Genomic DNA, 19,793 nt, shown 5'->3' with positions numbered 1-19,793 from the left:
GGCCAGCAGCTTATTCTTCAGGAATTTAACTGCTTGAGATTAACCCTTTTCTAGTGTCCGGTAGTACCAGCAGTTCTCACTTCACATGTCTAATCAGCACCTGCTGTCAGCAGCAATCTGACTCTGGGGCAGGGCTCAGTCAAGCTTGTCTCCCCAGAGTTCAGTTTTCAAAACAGTTTTTTTTTTCCTAATTCTACATCTTCCCCAGGGCCCATGCTCAGACTCTTCTCTGAGCTCTGGAGCTGAGGAGCAGCTTCTCTTCCACCAGGTCTTATCGACTTCCTTTGCCTTTCCGACTCATGATATCCTTCACCTTTGCTGGCTCTGGCTGTGCATGCAGAAGGAGCACTTTGTGACCTGGTAGGGTCGGAAGGTGGGGTTCTCAGATGTCTTGCTGGACTTCCCCCTCCTCCTCTCCTCTCCTGCGTGCCCAACGCTACAACTACTATTGCACCATGAACACAATAGATTCCCATCCTGTCCAATACTGTCCATTTAATACCCCTCCCATCTTTTACAATCTGTACTTCGCCACCTTCTATTAAAGGGATAGTCCAAATTCTCTACTCATCAGCTCAGATACTTTAGCCTCAAGCCAAGATTTTAAAACATCCTAAGAGGAAGAAAGCAAAAGAAAAGCAAACAAACTATTCTTTTCCCACGACTGTAGCCTTGGAGAGGAACTAGTCAATAACAGCTACCTGGGTGTATTTGCAACAACTACCCCCTTCCTCCCAATCTCAGTTGCACCTACTCCAGCAGGATCATCTTCTCCCTTACATAAAGTCATGTCTGAAGTAAAATAAAGTGCTTAATTTTTAAAAGTTATACTTATTTTAATCCTTTAGGTAAATTGTCTCAAGGCCATTTCAGTTCAGTACACTTGGAGAGCACAGGTCATCATGGAAATGCTGAAACTTAGAGATCAATTTCTCAGACCTACTAAAAGTCTAAACACTGTCTGATCTACCTGCCCAAAACTCATGCACATACTCATTTGTCTTTGAAGAAAAATGTCAGAAACTCTCTTTTGTATTATTAACCAATGGAAGTTTTATATCTTTATTTACATGTACATTTTTTGGGGGGGTGGAGGGTTACATTCCATGAAGAAAATCATTTCTGAATTCTTGTCCTCTGACCATCACTTAAAAACAAAAGAATTCACTTACATAAATCACAGAGCTCAAAGATTCCAACTGCCTTTGAAGAATTCTTTTAAAGAATTCCTTCTAACAAAAATTTTTTAACTTGAAGCCCATTCCCTCCTTAACCACTTTTGCAGGGAAAGTTAATAAAAAACAAAAATTTTAAAACTCTACTGATATTACTATTATCGCTTGCTACATTTAAAACTTCAGATATTGATGTAAATTCCCTTGTTTTGTAATCTGTGTATTTCACACCATTTCTGCAAGGAGAGTTAGCTCTGTGGAACTTAAAGCTTTTTCACCTCTGGTGTCATCACTTCCCACTTCTAAAAGCCTTGGTTGCTATCAAATCCCTGCTTGAAAAGTCAGTAACTGTTCATTCGTTAGGATCTCAAGGTGGTCCTCAAGACATCCCTGATTTCCTATCGGAACTTGGGGCATCCAATAAAGACTCCTATTCAGGCCTCTGCCTGAATATCAGGCTTTCCTTCTCTTCAGAGTTCCAACTCTCTTTTGTTGCTAAAAAATAGAAATAAGGAATAAAATCGACCAAAACAAACAAACAAAAAAGAGGGCAGAAATGTAATTTACTACTGTGTTCCCAGAACAGGAGAGAACTAGAAATATTTGGTAAACAGCGCTAATGGCTACCACAGCATGGGAGCAGATGCAGCCTAAATTGCCATGGCTTTTCCCGTGCTTCTAAGTTCCATCTGCTGGTGCAGCTGCCAGTGGCACTTTCCAAGCAGGTAGCCCTGTGGTCCTTGACACCTGTCAGGAGCACAGTCAGTGCCCTGGTATCCCTGGGCAATTCTTCATCCCCAGCTTTCTGGTGTCCTGGAAAGCCAGTCTCCCCTTGGTGACTCTTCCCATCACCCACTTGGAAGCCTGGTGACCTCCTTCAATCTATGGATTCTGGTCACTCTCTTATTTCTTTACTGTGGACTCTCCTCCACCTGTTCCTTTTTTCTCCTCCTAGAATTTCTAATAATTTGCACATTAAATCTCCTGTATCTATCCTCCAAACGTGTCTTTCTTTTCTCTCATGATTTCCATTTCTATTTTTCGGTGTTTTGAGTTGATGTTCCAGGCCACAAATCTGGATCTCAACAGGGACTGTTGTCTCCTTTAATTCATTGACTGTATTGTTTAGTTGGGAAATCAACTTGTATAGCTTCAGACTTCTCCTATGTCCTGCTCTTGAACGCCTCAAATGCTCTTGCTATTTTCTATTCAAGTTGTCCTGTTTCCTCCAGCTGGCTGTTTATTGGGATGTGTCCTGATAGATCTTCCTCTCTGGATGCTAGGCCCCTGGGCTGGTAGTTATTTTATTGCTGTTATCCCCTCTTTGGGGCTCAGTTCTGGATTTTAGAGAGCCTTAAATTGAAGCGGTCCTCTGGGTGGAGGCAGGTGAAAAAGACTCAGACTCCCAGGTCAAGAATTCAGAAGCAGATAGATTGCCAGTCCCCTTCAAGCAGCCAGTGAAGATGTTCACCTTTGGCTCTGACTACCAAGCTTCTCCCAGGATGCTCAGTATCCTCCCCCTCAGCCCACGGCTCCTGGACACTGGTCTCCAGGCATTTCTGCAGCCCATGGAGGAGTAAGTCCCATATCGGTTCTCTCCACTGGAGCTCCCACGGAGCCTAAAGCTTCACCTGCACCCAAGAGCTGGAGGTCTTAGCATCTGTTTACCTCAAGAGAAGCAGAGAGACATATGATCCAGCAGTCCCACTCCTGGGCATATATCTGGAGAAAACCATAATTCAAAAAGATACATGCACCCCAATGTTCACTGCAGCACTATTCATGATAGCCAGGACATGGAAGCAACCCAAATGTCCATCAACAGATGAATGGATAAAGATGTGGTACATATAAACAATGAAATATTACTCAGGCACAAAAAAAGAATGAAATAATATTTGCAGCAACGTGGATGGATCTAGAGATTATCGTATTAAGTGAAGTAAGTCAGACAGAGAAAGACAAATACCATATGATATCACTTATATGTTGAATGTAAAAAATTGATACAAATGAACTTATTCACAAAACAGAAACAGACTCACAGAGTTGGAAAACAAACTTATGGTTACCAAACGGGAATGGTAGGGGAGGGATAAATGAGGAGTTTGGGATTAACACATACACACTACTATATATAAAATAGATCATCAACAAGGACCTACTGTATAGTACAGGGAACTCTAAAAACACTCTGTAATAACCTACATGGGAAAAGAACCTGAAAAAGAATGGATATGTTTACGTATAACCAAATCACTTTGCTGTACACCTGAAACTAACACAACATTGTAAATCAACTATACTCCAATATAAAATAAAAATTAAATTAAAAAAAGAGAGAAGTAGAGAGATTGGAATTGGGACCTATATTCCAAAGTCTCCCTCTCTACTCCCAGGACTTTGTATCTCCACTAATATTAGGGAACATATTATTTCAAGCTATAAATTGACTTTCAATTTGAAAACTCTGCCTAATTTTCTCCTGGGTTTATTGCAAGCATTTTCAGAAATTCATTATGGTAAAGAAGGCTCTGATTTTAAAAACTACAAGATTTGTAACATTTTGGTGTTCTTCACATAGTCTTCTTATGACAAGACCTGTCAGTGATCAAATTTACACCAGCCCCAAACCCTGGTGCTGAAGAATTCATTTCTCCTGAATAATTGGTCAGTTTCCATGAATAATAATAGTGTGCTTAAAACGTAGCTTGTTATTTTCTCTCTTACAAGACAAGATCACCATTTACTTGGAGAAAGTAGCATTTTCAAATACACATCTTTTGAGCCAAACTGATGTTCATTTCCTTTTTTATCATATTGTATTTTGGTCAGCATCCATAAGTCAGATTTCATGTACTAAAAGAACCCAGCAAATAGCAATCCTTTTTAGAGTGAGGCCTTACAAAACACACTCTCATATCCACTGTGATTCTCAGGTCACACCAACCTAGGTGTAAAAAGAGAATCACAATGGCAGTTGCATAGTAGTGTTTCTCTGACCATGCTCCTGTACAATTCTGAGAAAATGCTGGCCTCTTCGGCTTCTCAAAAATACTCTGGTGCGTCCCCTGGCTGTGCCTCATCTATTCTCTTAGAAGTAGCCTTCTTGGCGCCTGAGGCATTTTATATTTCCTTCTCCTGTGCTTATATCTCCTATCACTAAAACTATGCTACCACTGCCAACTGGAAACATTACTGCTAATACCTCTGCCCTCCCATTAGGCCACTGATGCGCGGGCCCATTGCTAAAGGTCCTGTGAAGAGCAAACTGGAGGTGTGACTCCCATCACCGCTAAAATAACCAGTGTCATGTCCATCGCTTGAAAACATCTTGGGCTCAATGCAGCTGACAGCTTCCATCCTCAGTAGTCCAGCTTTATGAGCTATTTTACTGCTTCTCTCATATCTAGAATTCTGGCATGATGCCAGGGGTGCTAGAGCCAGGAAACAATCTGAATGACTAATACCGCCCTAAGAATCAGTCCTGTCCCATGGTGGCCTCAGTCCTTGGACCACATTTGCTTGATCTCTCTGCTCCAAATCTATTTCCTAATAGGCTTTGCATCTCCCATGAAAAACAGACTCACGGCGGGCCTTCCTCCCATCGGTTTTCTGGACATGCCTCAATTCCAGCTGTGAAAATACCAGTACATCTGGCTCCCACTCATTCTAATTACAGTTGCTACTTGTGAAATGTAAATACTTCATTTATCATGTAACAATTTTTTCCTCCAATGTTCCCTTAATTTTTCAATGAATTTTAAATGTCGGGATAATTTTCAATTCTCAGAAAAGTTACAAAGCTAATACAGAGTTCCCGTACACCCAGTTTCCCCTAGGGTGTCACATTATCTTGTTACATTGTCACAGGTAAGAAACCAACTTTTGCCCGTTAGTATTAACTAAACTACAAACTTTATTCAGATTTCACTAGTTTTCCCACTACCTTCCTTTTTCTCTCCCAGAAGCCAATCCAGAATACCACATTGAATTTTGTCATCTTGTCTTTTTAAACTTCTTATGTCTGTCAACATCCCTCAGTCTTTCCTTGTCCCTTTAATTTTTAAATGGTGGAAATATTTTTATGTTAGTTCTATGGAAGAGTCTGAACCCTGCTCTGCCTAGGTACTAAAGGTTATGGAAAATATTTCTTCCCATTAATTCTGAAAAGGCAGGTTTGTCAATAAAGAGAGGAGCAAGAAAGCTCTAGAGCATTGCTTTATAATACAGTAATCATAGATTATAGTTCTGAGGTTGGGTTTTCCTCTACTCCTTCAAAACAGGCAACCTTTTCAAGAAGGCCAGGAACAAAAATCTCTACACTTTACCCACACCCTCTGCTCAGTTGACTAGTTTGCAACTGTGGGCCAGGGTTTCCCCAGCTATTACTGTTCCACAGTCAACACTGCATACCCAATACCACTAACATCTTCCTCTTCCAAAAGAAACCCCGTTTTGTTTACCACAGCAATGTGTCTGGCTAAAAAATGGCAAGCCTCACGCTTCCTTGAAGCTCTGTGTGGCCAGGTAACATCACACTGGCCAATGAGATGTAAGCAGAAGTGTACTGGATGAGGCTTCTGAGAAAGCTATTATTTTTCTTATTAAAAAAAGAAAGAAAGAAAGAAACCGAGAAGCTGGTGTATGCCTTGTGCACTCTAATCTTCCCTCTTTTTCCTGCATAAAATGTAAGCTCAAGGCCTGGAGGAGGAGCAGTCAACTTGCCAGCATGGGGACATCAAGGACAGTAAGTGGGAAACAGAAAGAACTCCCATATCAGCTCCACACGGCCTGTCTCCAGACTTTTTATTACATGTGAAAATGCCAGGAGATTTGAAATAGACAATATTCCACGTTTCAAAAAGAACATACAGACCCCCAAACTTAGTCAATTCCCGGCAGGACTCTAAACATGATTCTTACTAAACAAATTCACACTTCTGAAGGACTTTGCTTACTGCCTTTCCGGTGAAAGTTCACTTAACTTTGGCAGCTCATCAAGCCCAAATGAATGATCAAAGCAAGGTCCATTGTAGCTTACAAACATTTCTGTGCTCTGGTATGAAAAGCCCTTCTTGGAGTACTCTGTTGATGTCAGGAGAACAAGCCAGTCATGTGTGCTGCTCTGCAGAGTGAGGCGGAGTTTGTGAGCTTGTGGCTGGTGATGGCAAAGCAAGCAGAGAACTAGATCCGCAATCCAGTCCTAACATTGTTGATACAACACATTATTTGTAGATACTGGTTAAACTCTTTACGTAGATTATCTCATTTGATGCTCACAATGCCCCAATGAGCTGCATTCTATTTCTTATCCCCATTTTACAGATAAGGAAACGGAACACAGATCAAATAACTTGCCCAAGAAGACTGGCTAACAAAGAGCCTCTTCTAATTCAGAAAAATTTCACCATCTGTCCTTTGATCGGCCCCTCTGTGCAGCACTGGGACCCTACTGCAACCCCCACCACCATGAAAATTGCCTCTTTTTCATGCTACTGATCACTGGCACTTTGAACTTACACAGAATCAACGTTCCCTCCACATTTCATGTAAGGTATGTATATAGCAAATGGCATCAGCAAAGCTCTAGTCATCAGTTTTTCAACATTAAGACTAATCTTTCCTTTGATTCTTTGAACAGGATAGGTATCAGCATCACTCTTTCATTGTAGCCAGACTTACTCCTGCTTTTTCTAGTGTTTATCTATTAGACTGATTTCTTGGTTTTGTTCCTCGGATTCCATATGGGTTAAGTGCTCCATCAGTTAGAAGTGCGTATGGCTGCAGGTTATAGAAAAGCCACCTTAGGAAAGCTTAATCAAATAGAGGTTTATTTTTCTCACACAGGAAGTCTGGTGGCAAGTGGCTGCTGGCAATGATTCACTGATACCACTGTGATTCTCTTGGCTACCCCCTTACGGTTTCCCTAGCTTTAGGCATCACATCCACAATCAAGGTAGGCATTACAGAGGAAGAGACAACATCAGCTAAATTTGTCCCCTTTTCTCAAAAAAGCAAAAGTTTCCCCAGAAACTTCCCAGTAAACTTCTGTTTACATCTTATTTGCAAAGAAATATGTCACGTGGCCACTCTAGCTGCAGGGAGGCAGGAAACATGCACATTTAGGTTTTCCAGCCTCTAGGGTAGAGGCAGGCAGGGGAGAATGAGGCTGGGAGTGGAGGCAGAGTTAGCCAACCCAGTGTCTGCCACGGATCGCATGCGTATTTGTTCTTAAAGGATAAAGACACAATAATGTGATTATCTCATAATGAAGTAGATACTTGAACTGACCTTGAGCATTAATACTTCCACTTGTGCAGGCTTATCAGTGATGTTTGGGCTATGAACACAGTTCTGACACTGAATCCCAAGGTACAAGAGAAATTCCAACCCAAATGTTTAACATTAAGTTCTGAAGTGTAGAGAGCTTAGAAGTTATCACTCCCAGCCTTACAACAAGAAAAACACTGAGCCAACAGAAAAGCAATGACTTCTCCTAGACCCAGAGAACTGAGGTCACAGGGCAAACTGCTAGCCCCAAATGTGGAGAGACAGGTGAATACAGATAATCACAACAGAGATTAGATTACCCGAGGCAGAAGCCACTGGAGCCAATTATTGGTAGGAATACTTAAATGCTGATTTTGATGAATTGCTTGAGGCTGAGTGTGAACTAGCTTGAGAGCTGAAAACTCCTGGGGGACCAGTCTTGGGGGAAGGCCTACATTTTCATGGGTTTTGCCTTCAGGGCCAACCGCCCCACCCCTGCAGGTTCTCAGAGTGAAGTTCAGAGAAAAATTCCCTTCTGTTTCACGCAGGAGGACGGAAAACACAACCATTTTGAAATACACTCAGTGTTATCCATAACAAAGGTCTGCCCTCTAGGGAAATTACCTTAACAGAGCCCTTCCTAACCTGGGAGAGGAGCTATTAGCTAGTGCTAGTCCCCTCTAACCTCTCTGTATCACCTAAAGGGAGGGGGGCAAAAAGCTAAGAAGTGCTTCTGAAGATCATAGTGCAGGGACTCAGGCCCACTAAAAATCTGGGAGTGAATAAGATGATAGAGTGCATTCCCTCCCTAACACCTTGCCACCACATCAACAGGGCTCCAGTACAATAGTGGATTCGAACTAAAAGAGCTGAGAGACAGACTATATAAGAAGGAGTTCTTAGGGAAACCCAAAGATAACAAAGGAGACAAAAACAAGGTTACTAGAGGAAACTGAAAGTGAAACAGCTGCAACAAACACTAAACGCATCTCAGCACCTACTCATATTAACATAAAACCTCAAACTAGAAGTCTAATTTGTTCCTAATAGTTCCCATTACCCAATACATAATGCCTGAATTTCAACAAAAAATTGCAAGGCAAGCTAAAAGGCAAAAAAGAAACAACAACAACAACAATAAAAAACAAACAAAAAAACCCCACAGTCTGAATAGGCAAAGCAAGTGGAGAAAGGAGACTTAAATATGACACCGATTTTAGAATCATCAGAAAAGGAATTTAAAATAACTACGGTTAATATGTTAAAGGTTCTAATGGAAAAAGTAAATAATATGAAAGAACAAATCAGTAGCCAAAATCAGATACCATATGCATAACTGGTTTCCACCTTCCAATCATTGCTACTGTCTCTAATCCTGTTTTTCCTGCCCTTGTGTCTTAAAATTTGCAGCAGTGCAGCTTTAGGGGAAATTTGAGGAGGGAGATATTTGCATGAACATCAGCAGTAAAAGGACAAGCAGAAACACGATGCAGTAAGAAAAACACAGCATCATTTCTCCAATATTACTGCCAAAGATGTATAAACGGAATCTAATATTGATGAAATACAGGATAAACTCCAATTAAGGGACATTTTACAAAGTAATTATTCTATAATCTTGAAATGTGTCAAGAGCATGAAAATCAAGGTAAAACCAAAGAACTGTTTTAGACAGATGGCAATTACAGTTGACCCTTGAACAACATGGGTTTGAACTAAGTGGATCTTCTTATATGTGAATTTTTTTTTCAATAGTAAATACTACACTACTACACAATCTGTGGCTGGTTGAATTCATGGATATGGAAGAACCCTGGATTCCAAGCAACCATGGATACAGAGGAACCAATAAAATATGTACATGTATTAAAAAGGACAAGTCAGTAGTGTAAGCAGAGAGATGAAATCTCTAAGAAAGAACAAAAATAAGTGATAGAAATTAATAAAACCACGGTGTAACAGAAACAAAGAATGACTTAGATAAGCTCATCGGCAGACTGGACATGGCTGAAGCAAGAATCAGTGAGCCTGAAGATATATCATTGGAAACTTCCCCAATAGAAATGCAAATAGAAAAAAAAAAGAAAAAGATAATAACAAAAGAAAATATCCAAAAACTGTTGAACAATTACAAACAGTGTAACACGTGCATAATGAGAATACCAGAAGAGGACAGAGAGAAAGGAGAAATATTTGAAATAATAAAGGCTGAGAATTTTCCAGAACTGATGACAGACACCAAACCACAGCTCCAGAAAGCTCAGAGGACTTCAAGCATGACAAATACCAAAAAACCCACACCCAGGCAAATCAGGTTCAAACTGAAGAAAACTAAAGACAAAAACTTGGAAGAAGCCAGGGGAGAAGGGAGTTATATATAGAAGTATAAGAACTATCTCAGTCTTCTCGTAAGAAACCACGCAAGCAAGAATAATGAAGCAAAATATTTAAAGTGTTGAAAGAGGGGGGAGAAACTAGAATTCTGTATCCAGTGAAATTATCCTTCAAAGGTGAAGAAGAAATAAAGACCTTTTCAGCTACAGATTGAGAGAAATGTTTGAAAAAATGTTAAAAGTTCTTCAGAGAGAAGGAAAATGACACAGGTCAGAAATTCAAATTTCCATAAAGAAAGGAAGAGCTTTGGGGAAGGAATAAATGAAGATAAAATAAACTTTTATCTTTTTCTTAATCTTAATTTATCTAATAGACCTAACTATCTTCTCAAATCAATAATAGCAACAATACATTGGTGATTATGGTATATGGATAAGTGAAATTAAATGGCAGGAGGGACAGGAGAAGTGAGTTGGGAATACTCTTTAATAAGGTAACTTCACTACTCATAAAGCAATATAGTGTTATTCGAAAGTAAACTTAAATTAACTGTAAGTATATATTGCAAACTCTAGGGAAACCACTAAAATTTTTTAAAAGAAGTATAATTGATATCCTAAGAAGAAAACATACAATCATATAAATTGCTCAATTAAAGCCAGAGAAGACAGAAAAAGAGAGAAAGATTAAGAAAGAAACAAAGAACAAGTGCAATGAATAGAAAAGAGTTACAAAATGGTATATTAATCCAACTATATGAATAATTACCTTAAATGTGAATGGTCTAAACACATGAATTAAAAGATGGAGACTGACAAAGTGGATTTATTTATTTATTTTTTTTATTTTTAATATTTAATTTTTTTATGTTTTACAATAAACTGCATATATTTAGTGTACAATTTGGTATCCTGATCTCCCAAATATTCTATTTCCTACTGCATTTAAACAGGTGCCTCTAGATAGATATATCTTTTCTGATAGTCTGCATTTAAACAGGTGCCTCTAGATAGATATAATTCCACCCCTACATCATGTATTCAGACATCTTTTTCACTCACAAATCAAAATCTCTATATGCAGCTCATTGATATGCCTGACAATCCTTGAAGCAACGATCTCTTCATTTTGAGATTTGTCTCAGTGAGTCTTTAAGTTGTGTCTAACTCTGGTTGTGTCCTGACTGAATCCCTGTCATTAGAAGATGGTGACTAGGATGGACTAACATCATGTAAAGCTCATGTCTGGCCCAAATGAATGCAGACTAATATGGTCTCAATCTTGGTATTTTAGGAGACTCTCAATGAAGTTCCTGGTGATAATTTCTCTTTATTCCAATCATTTATTAATGTTTTTAATTAAATATTTTTTAAATTTTTTTTTATTATTTTTTTGGGGGTACACCAAGTTCAATCATCTGTTTTTATATACATATCCCCGTATTCCCTCCCTTCCTTGACTCCCCCCGCCTCGAGTCCCCCCCACCCTCCCCGCCCCAGTCCTCTAAGGCATCTTCCATCCTCGAGTTGGACTCCCTTTGTTATACAACAACTTCCCACTGACTATCTATTTTACAGTTGGTAGTATATATATATGTCTGTGCTAGACAAAGTGGATTTAAAAAGAAGATACAACTATATATTGGCTACAAAAAACCCACTTTAAATATAAAGACACAGCTAGATTAAAAGTAAAGGGGTGAAGAGAGAAATACCATGCTAACATGAATCAAAAGAAAGCTGGATTAGCTATGTTAATTTCAGATAAAGTGGACTTCAGAGCAAGGAACATTATCAGAATAGAGGGGCATTCCATAATGATAAAGAAGTCAATTCTCCAAGAAGACATAAAAATTCTTAATGTATATGCAGCCAACAAGAGTGTCAACATTTGTGAGGCAAAAGCTGATAGATATAAAAGGAGAAATCGATCCATTGTTATATTTGGAGATTTCAACACCCCTCTGTCAGTAACTGATAGATTGAGCAGGCAGAAAATCAGTAAGGATATAGTTGAACTGAACAGATCCATCAATCAACTTGATCTAATTGACAGCTATAGACTATTGCAGCCAACAGTAGCAGGATGCACATTCTTCTCAAGTTACATGGAATATTCACCAAGAATGGTCCATAAAACATACCATAACAAATCTGAAATAGTAGAAATCATACAATGTTTTCTCTCAGACCACAATGGAATTAAACTAGAAATCAATAACAGATAATTATTGGGAAATCCCCAAATATTTGGAGATTAAACACCGCACTTCAAAATAACACATGGGTAAAAGGAGAAGTTTCAAGAGAAATTTTAAAATATTTTGAACGAAATGAAAAAAATACAACATCAAAATTTATGGGATACAGGAGAAGCAGTGGTTAGAGGGAGATATATATATCAGCAATGAACAATCGGAATTTGAAATTAAAAATACAATACCACTTATATCAGCACCAAAAAAATGAGATACTTAGGCATAAATCTTACAAAATATGTATAGTATCTATATGAGGAACACTACAAAATCTTGATGAAAGAAATCAAAGAAGATCTAAATGGAGAAATATTTCATGTTCATGGATAGGAAGATTCAATACTGTTAAGATGTCACTTCTTCCCAACTTGATCTGTAGATTCAAGTGCAATCTCAATCAAAATCCAGCCAAGTCATTTTGTGGCTACTGACAAACTGATTCTAAAGTTTATATGGAAAGGCAAAAGACTCAGAATAGCAAACACAATATTGAAGAACAAAGTTGGAGGACTGACTTTAAAACTTATTTTAAAGCAACAGTAATCAAGACAGTGTGGTATTGATGAAAGAATAAATAGACCAATTTACTGAACAGAGACCAGAATTAGACCCATACAAATATAGTCAAATGATCTTTTCCAAAGGAGCAAAAGCAATCAATGGAGAAACAATAATCTTCAAAAAAAATGGTGCTAGAATGATTACACATCCATATGCAAAAATAAAATAAAATAGTGTAGATACAGACCTTAGGTCTTTCACAAAAATTAACTCAAAATGGATCATAGACCTAAATGTAAAACACAAAACTATAAACTTCTAGAAGATGACATGAGAGAATATCTAGGTGAACTTAGGTTTAGTAATGACTTTTAGGGTACAATACCAAAAGCATGATCCATGAAAGAAAAAAAAATTGATTAAGTTGGACTTTTTAATTAAAACCCTCTACTCTGTGAAAGACTGTTAGGTGAATGAAAAGACAAGTCACACACTGGGAGAAAATATTTGCAAAACACAATCTGATAAAGAGCTAGTACCCAAAATATACAAAGGACTATTAACACTCACCAATAAGAAAACAACCCAATTTTAAAATGGGCAAAAGATCTGAACAGAGACCTTCTCAAAGAATATATATAGATGGCAATAAGCATATAAAAAGATGTTCAACATCATAAGTCATTAGGGAATTGCAAATTAAAACGACGAGATTCCACTGCACACCTATCAGAATGGCCAAAATCCAGAATACTGGCAACACCAGAAGTTGGGTTGGGCTGGGAAGGATGTGCAGCAATAGGAACTCTCATTCACTGCTGGTGGGAATGCAAAATGGCACAGCCATTGTGGAAGACAGTTTGGCAGTTTCTTACAAAACTAAACATACTCTCACCATGGGATCCAGCAATCACACTCCTAGGTATTTACCCATATGAGTTGAACACTTGCGTCCTTACAAAAACCTGCACATGGATGTTTACAGCAGCTCTACTCATAATTGCCAAAACTTGGAAGCAATCAAGATGCCTTTCAGTAGGCCAAAGGATAAATAAGCTGTGATACATCCAGACAATAGAGTATTGTCTCTAACAAGAAATGAGCTATCAAACCATGAAAAGACATGGAGGAACCTTAAATGCTATTGCTAATTCAATACTGATATTGAAAGAAACCAATCTGAAAAGGCTCCATATTGTATGATTCCAACTCTATGACACTCTAGAAAAGGCAAATCTATGGAGACAGTAAAAAGATCAGTGGTTGTGTAGGGTTAGGAGATTGAGCTGATAAATAAATAGGCGGAGCACAGGGAATTTTTAGGGTGGTGTAACTGTTCTATATGATACTATAACGGGGGGGGGTGCATGATATTATGCTTTTGTCAAAACCCTTACACTACACAAAACAAAGAGTGAACCTTCATGTAAACTAATGCATAGACTTTGGTTAATAAAATATATCAATTTTGGCTCATCAATGATAGCAAATACACCACAGTAATGCAAGATGTGAATAATAGAGGAAACTGGGAGGGAGGTAACAGAGAACTGATATGGGAACTCTCTAGTATCTGCTCGATATTTCTGTAAATCTAAAACTGTTCTAAAACATAAAGACTATTGTTTAATTTTTTTTTCTAATATCTAGTTCAAAGGAGATGTCAAAGTGAAGTGATATTGGCAGAGAATGTGTCATGAAAGAAATGAGGCTTTAGCTGGGTCCAAGAGGGTACGCAGAATTTCTAGATTTGGAAAGGGCAAAGGGCATTTCAGTTGGGATTGAGGCACGAAAAAGGTTCATAGAGCTTGACTGGGATTGCCATATATACATTACTAATAAGAAAAAAATATCAAATTGTACACTTTAATAAAAAAAATTTTTAAAGATTCATAGGGCTCAAATTTCAAAGGAAAAGGAAATAACAGAATAAATCAACGCGAGGACAACAGTCAACAATTTAATGGAAGCTAGAGGCCAAGGCAAGTCTAGAGGTGCTGAAGCATCATTCTAATATCGGATAAATATAAGCTCGGGAGCAGATTTGACCCGAGCTGTGTCCTCAACACATATTCATTCATTTATCCATTCATTCCATAAATATTTAGTAGGCACCTGCTATGTTCCAAACACTGTGGTAGGCACTGGGGACAAGCAGTGAATAAAAGAAACAAAAATCTCTGTTCTCACCGAGCTTATATTCTAGTGATAGGAGACAGACAGAACTTACCTGATGTTTTCAAGAAACAGCAAAGAAGACAGTATGGCTGGAATGGAGTGAAGGGAGGAGGTAAAAGGTGAGATAGCAGAGATAACAGAGGCCGGTGGGTGTAGGGCACTGAGGCCAGAATTAATAAGGACTTTGGCCTTTACCCTGAGGCATTTAGGGTACAATTGGAAGGCTTTGAATAGCAGAGTGACTTGACTGACACCTGAATAGAGTCTGTCTCTGTGTTGAGAATAGACAGAGGATAAGAGTGGCTGCAGGGAAACCAGTGAAATTGTTACAATAATCCAGGTAAAAGAGGATAGGGACTTGGGCCATGGTTTTAGCAGCACAAGTGGTGAGAAATAGATTATGGACTCTGAAAGGATTTGCTGATGGATTCAATGTGTGAGAGAGAGGGTCAAAATGACTCAGTTTTAGGCCTGAGCAACCACTTGGAAGAAGGGGTTGCCAGTGACAGAGAGAGAGAGAATATAGGAGGAACAAGCTCAAGGGTGGGGCTGAGCCCATGTCTGAATTCAGCTGAGCTGTCTTGAAAGGAGGCATTTCAAGAGCTAGAGGTCAGAGCAAGGCTGAGACTCAGAGTTAAGTGGGCAAGACTAAGTCATTGTACATACAGGTGGTGAGGACAGGCATACATTCATTCATCCAACATTTCCTAAAATCAACCATCTTGAATGTGCCAGGGATGCAAAGATAAATAAGAAGTCTTTCCTGCCTGTAAGGAACTCACAGTCCAACGAGGAAAACAGAAATATAAATAAGTGATGCTAGTACATTAAGCATTATAGGTGAGGTATTCAACATTTACTGAGTCCCTGCTATATGCCAAGCAGTGCGGTGAGGAAGCAGGAGGTCTGTATAAAGTTCGTTAAGAGCACAAAAGAAATTCTTGCAAAGGTTCGTAAAGACATTCACAAGGACTTTCACCAGAGTGTGACATCAGGGAGTTGGCAGTAACCTAGACGCCCATCACTAGGGAAATCACGGCAATGTAGATATAGCTCAAGAACGTAGTGTTGAGTGAAAACAGTGGGAAACAGAGATTTATAGTCCAGTACCATCTCTGTAAATGTAAAAGGCATACACAAAACACCACATGTCTTAAATGATCAAGGACCTATATTAAACATATTGCAGCTTGTGTCTAGAAGAATGAGAGTGGGTATTGAGAAAGACGAGGACAAATAATTTAAACAATATAAAATAATATAAATAAGAGAGGGCCTTGCAGGAATTGATGATGACAATGTGCTGAGAATTGAGGAGCAAAGTTAACTCCCTGCACCTGACATCCAAAAACAAGCTAATGGGAATCTGGCCGATAACCCTAATGAGAAGAATATTTCTGGAGCCAACATGAAGGCATGAAATCACATCAGAGGTTCAGGGAACAGCACCAGGTATCGTGTGACTTGTAGTGGTTATCAAGAGCTGATGATACTTGAATGCCCGGGATAAATTGAACAACACCCTACACGTGGAAGGTATAATCATTCTAATCTATCTGTCTAATCAATTCTAATCAACCTTGACTACAGTGGGGTTAAAGCTCATGCTCTGCTCTGCTTCCATGCAGCCGACTGGTGAGATTCTCTTTCAGCCTCATTGGAATCTCTGCATCTTGTGACTACTCCAGAAACCCTAGTTCAATAGATCATTCCTGTTTACCACGGCCTCAAAGAATGTGGCCCTTGATCTGAGGCTTTCATGCTGCAGCTCCACGAGCGGCAACGCTGCTGCTCTGGCTAGGAGTAGGGTGGGAAGGGAACTGGAGGCCCAAGGATGCCTTGCATTCTGGGGCACCTGCCTGGGGCGGTTCAACCGGCCTCCACCAACTCAGTGCTGCCAGTTAACTCTCACTGGTCACATTCCAGCTGGAGTCATTTCCCAGCTCTGCGCACCCCTCCCCCACCCCACACTGGGTCCTGTACCGCTATCATAGGTGTACCTATCCTTCACAGCCCTATCATAGTTGCAACTCCACGTTTATTTTTCTGATAATTTGATTTATGTTCATCTATGCCTCTAGGTCCCAACTTCAATGCAGGCAGTCTTTTTTTTTCTCCTTTCACCAATATCTCACTAGCACTCAGCATGGTGTCTGGCATATGGTAGGGGCTCAATAAACTTCTCAGTTGAATACAAGGCTTCCAAAGGAAACCTAGGTCAAGGTGGATACAAGCACGGTGCAGAAGTAGGAATGAGAAAGAGTTGGGGCTTGTTGTACTGTGGAGGGTAAAGGGGAAGAGCTGCAAGGGAACAGGTGCACGGGCCCCTGTAGACAGGTCGCCTCTGGTGCAAGGTGGGCATACAGTAGGCGTGAAATAGTACGGAAATACCCTGTAAAGAAATTAACAAGTGTTTAACACATTGTTTTCTTTTTCTTCCTTCCTTTTTTTTTTTTTTTTAACTTATGTCAAGTAAAAGTATGAAACTGAATTGAGGGAAGGGAAGTATGTGGGTCAGTGCAGGGCCTGAGGAAGCACTAACATTTCCAGATGTCCTGACACACTGCACTGCCCCTCCGAGGACGCAGGATGTATCCACAGGACAGCCCAAAATCTCTTGGGGAGGGGAGGGCATTACTCTCACCTTCTGCCTCTAAGGGTCACACAAGTCTGGTCACCGCGGCTGCCACTGTTACTAGTTCAAAGTCTTCTTCACTCTAATTCTTCACCTTTATCCTTGCCCCCCCACTCCACCTCCAGCTCAATTAGGCTCTGCCCCACTTAAAAAACAAACGAACAAAAACACCTCCGACCCAAGCCAGCCGGGACTTGGATAAGTGAGCACACTTGTTCGCTACGGGAGGCCCTTTCCCACGCCTCGGCTGGCCCCCCGCTCCCGAAGGAACGGGCGCTCTGGACCTCGCCAGGCAACGCGAAGCTGAGCAACCTCGGCCAGCGGTGCGACCCGTCGCCGCCCTTCCCGCCTTCCCGCCCGCGCACGCCGCGCCCGCGCGCCTTACGTTGGGCCCGGCCCACCGGCCCGTCCCTAGCAGCGCGCAGGCGCGCGCTTCTGGGCCCACGAGGGGAAAGAGGGCGGGGCCGAGGGGCCGAACCCGCGGGGGGAGGGGCGGCGTCGGTCACATGACGCGGTTTCACTGTTTACACGCGGAGCGGCCAGAGCGTCCGGCCTCAGTCAGGCGCTCGGCTCCGTTTCGGTTTCACTTCCGGTGAGGGGCCGCCTCGGAGCGGGCGGTGAGCCGACGGCGAGCGCAGGAGGCGGCGGTGACGGCGGCGCCGCTGCCGGGGGGTGTGCGGCAGCGCAGCGGCGGCGGCGGCGGCGGCGGCTGGGCCTCGAGCGCCCGCAGCCCACCTCTCGGGGGCGGGCTCCCGGAGCGAGCAGGGCGGACGAGAAGATGGAGGAGCTGGTGGTGGAAGTGCGGGGCTCCAATGGCGCTTTCTACAAGGTACTTGACTCCAGGGCAGGCCCCATCTTCGCCCTTCTTTCCCTCCCTTTTCTTCCTCGCCTCGGCCGGAGGCAGGCCTGGGGCCCTCTTCCCGAGCGCCGCGCCCGGCGGCCAGGGCGCGCGCGGCGGGATGTTGTTTGAGAGGGAGGGCAGGACCGGACTTCGGGCCTGTAGGAAGCCCCTCGAGCCCCGCTGCCTCTCCTGTGTGAGGCCCTGGCGCCTGTCGGAATGAGAAACGGGCAAGGAAAAGAGGGTGCCTTTTCGGGGACCGAGCCCCGGCAGGGAGAGCTGGGGATGGGCGAGGGCCGACGGCAGGTAGGAGATCTGGGCGGGAAGGGCCGGTATCCGCACGAAGTGATGGTGATGGCTTATTTCTGTTTTCTTAAATATCCTCTCCCAGTGGGATCCGGGCCTGACGTGTGGGTAGTTGCCGAGGAGCGGGGGGCGCTTCCGTCAAGCCTCCTGCTGCCTTGCAGAGAGGGTTTGCGATCCCCTTTGGCTTCTCTTTTCCGGTCCAGCATTGGGACTTCGGAGAGCTTCACTGTTCTGGGCGAGCGGTGTGAAGAAAGAGTAGTAAGAAGCTGTAGTTGGTACCAAATCACAATGGCAACTGATTATTAGTGATCTCTCTTTGTGGATTTCAGAAGAGATTTTAGAGGCAAAAGTTTCAGGAAGACCCTAACATATCCGAGTAATGGATTAAAGAAGTTGGTAGTCTTGAATATTGGTGGCACCTCCTCCCTTGTTACAAATGTGGGCAGATTCAGGAATACAGATGCTTCACAGTCTAAAAACATTGGCAACTCTGCTACTTAAGAAAAAAAATTAACCCTCCAAAGGCCTGGATATAAGCCATGAAACTTCAGGAAATTAACTACGAGTATATCATTACTAGGGAATTTTTTTAAGTGAGTGGAAATGAGTGTTTTGTGCTCCAAGTGCTTGACTATTTTCTCTGTGTAATGTTGCAGTGAACTGTATTGTTGAGGTTTTAAATAGTCATGCATGCTTTTGCTGAGGGCTTTTCTTTAAGTTACACCATTGCAGATGTTACTAGTATCTTACATTTTCAAAAGGAGGCGTCTCTTGGTCCATACTTGCTGTAGATCTAGCAATGTGTAAGTTCTAGTTTCCTCTTGAATGTCTTTGTAACTTCTGTAAGTAACGTCCCACCTTACTCCAGTATTTTGGCAACAGAAAGTGCATATAGAAGGAAGCATGGAAATTAAATGTTGCCATTGTCCAGACACAATACTTAAATCTATAAAGGATAACATAAACGTTTCAAAGGAGATATAGAAAAATAAACACTGACTTAACTATATATGTGTTTACCAATTTTATGGAGATATTTGGAGATCAATATATTTCGTAAGTGAGTAAATTATGTAAACTGTCCCATACTTTTAGCAAAATGATAAAACCTTTAGCTATAAAAGGTGGAAAAAATAACCCAGCATTTATGTTTTTAACAGTCTCATCAATATAAAATTGTTTTAGTTGACTCTGCAGTCAAAATTCTGGTTGCATTTATTTCAGTGATCCATAATTTCTGCTGGTTAGTTTGTGTGGAATCGTTATGTTTCCTAGATTGGTAGTCTTGCTCAGTAG

The 19,793-nt window shown here is 41.2% G+C and overlaps 1 protein-coding gene and 1 long non-coding RNA gene across 15 annotated transcripts in view; one reads left to right on the top strand and one right to left on the bottom strand.

The window, feature by feature from the left end:
- The window catches only part of LOC130842111 (uncharacterized), a 40,495-nt gene extending 23,030 nt beyond the window's left edge, over nt 1-17,465 (bottom strand). For both annotated transcript variants that reach the window (XR_009050354.1, XR_009050353.1), the window contains exon 1: nt 17,363-17,465. This is a non-coding gene — a long non-coding RNA (uncharacterized LOC130842111). The remainder of the gene's footprint in view (nt 1-17,362) is intronic.
- A 394-nt stretch (nt 17,466-17,859) lies between these two features.
- Nucleotides 17,860-19,793, top strand: part of FMR1 (fragile X messenger ribonucleoprotein 1) — a 37,787-nt gene continuing 35,853 nt past the window's right edge. For 10 of the 13 annotated variants that reach the window (XM_057718073.1, XM_057718070.1, XM_057718071.1 and 7 more), the window contains exon 1: nt 17,861-18,182. In XM_057718073.1, coding sequence (XP_057574056.1) covers nt 18,132-18,182 — 51 coding nt within the window. In that variant the 5' untranslated portion in view covers nt 17,861-18,131. Of the gene's footprint in view, nt 18,183-19,793 lie in introns of all 13 variants that reach the window. The other 3 variants (XM_057718072.1, XM_057718068.1, XM_057718078.1) reach the window with 2 other exon arrangements.

The sequence above is a fragment of the Hippopotamus amphibius genome, chromosome X (genome assembly GCF_030028045.1).
Source record: "Hippopotamus amphibius kiboko isolate mHipAmp2 chromosome X, mHipAmp2.hap2, whole genome shotgun sequence".
NCBI classification, from domain to species: Eukaryota; Metazoa; Chordata; class Mammalia; order Artiodactyla; family Hippopotamidae; genus Hippopotamus; species Hippopotamus amphibius.
Note: the sequence above shows the minus strand (reverse complement) of the source record. Positions and strands in the feature narration are given on the sequence as shown.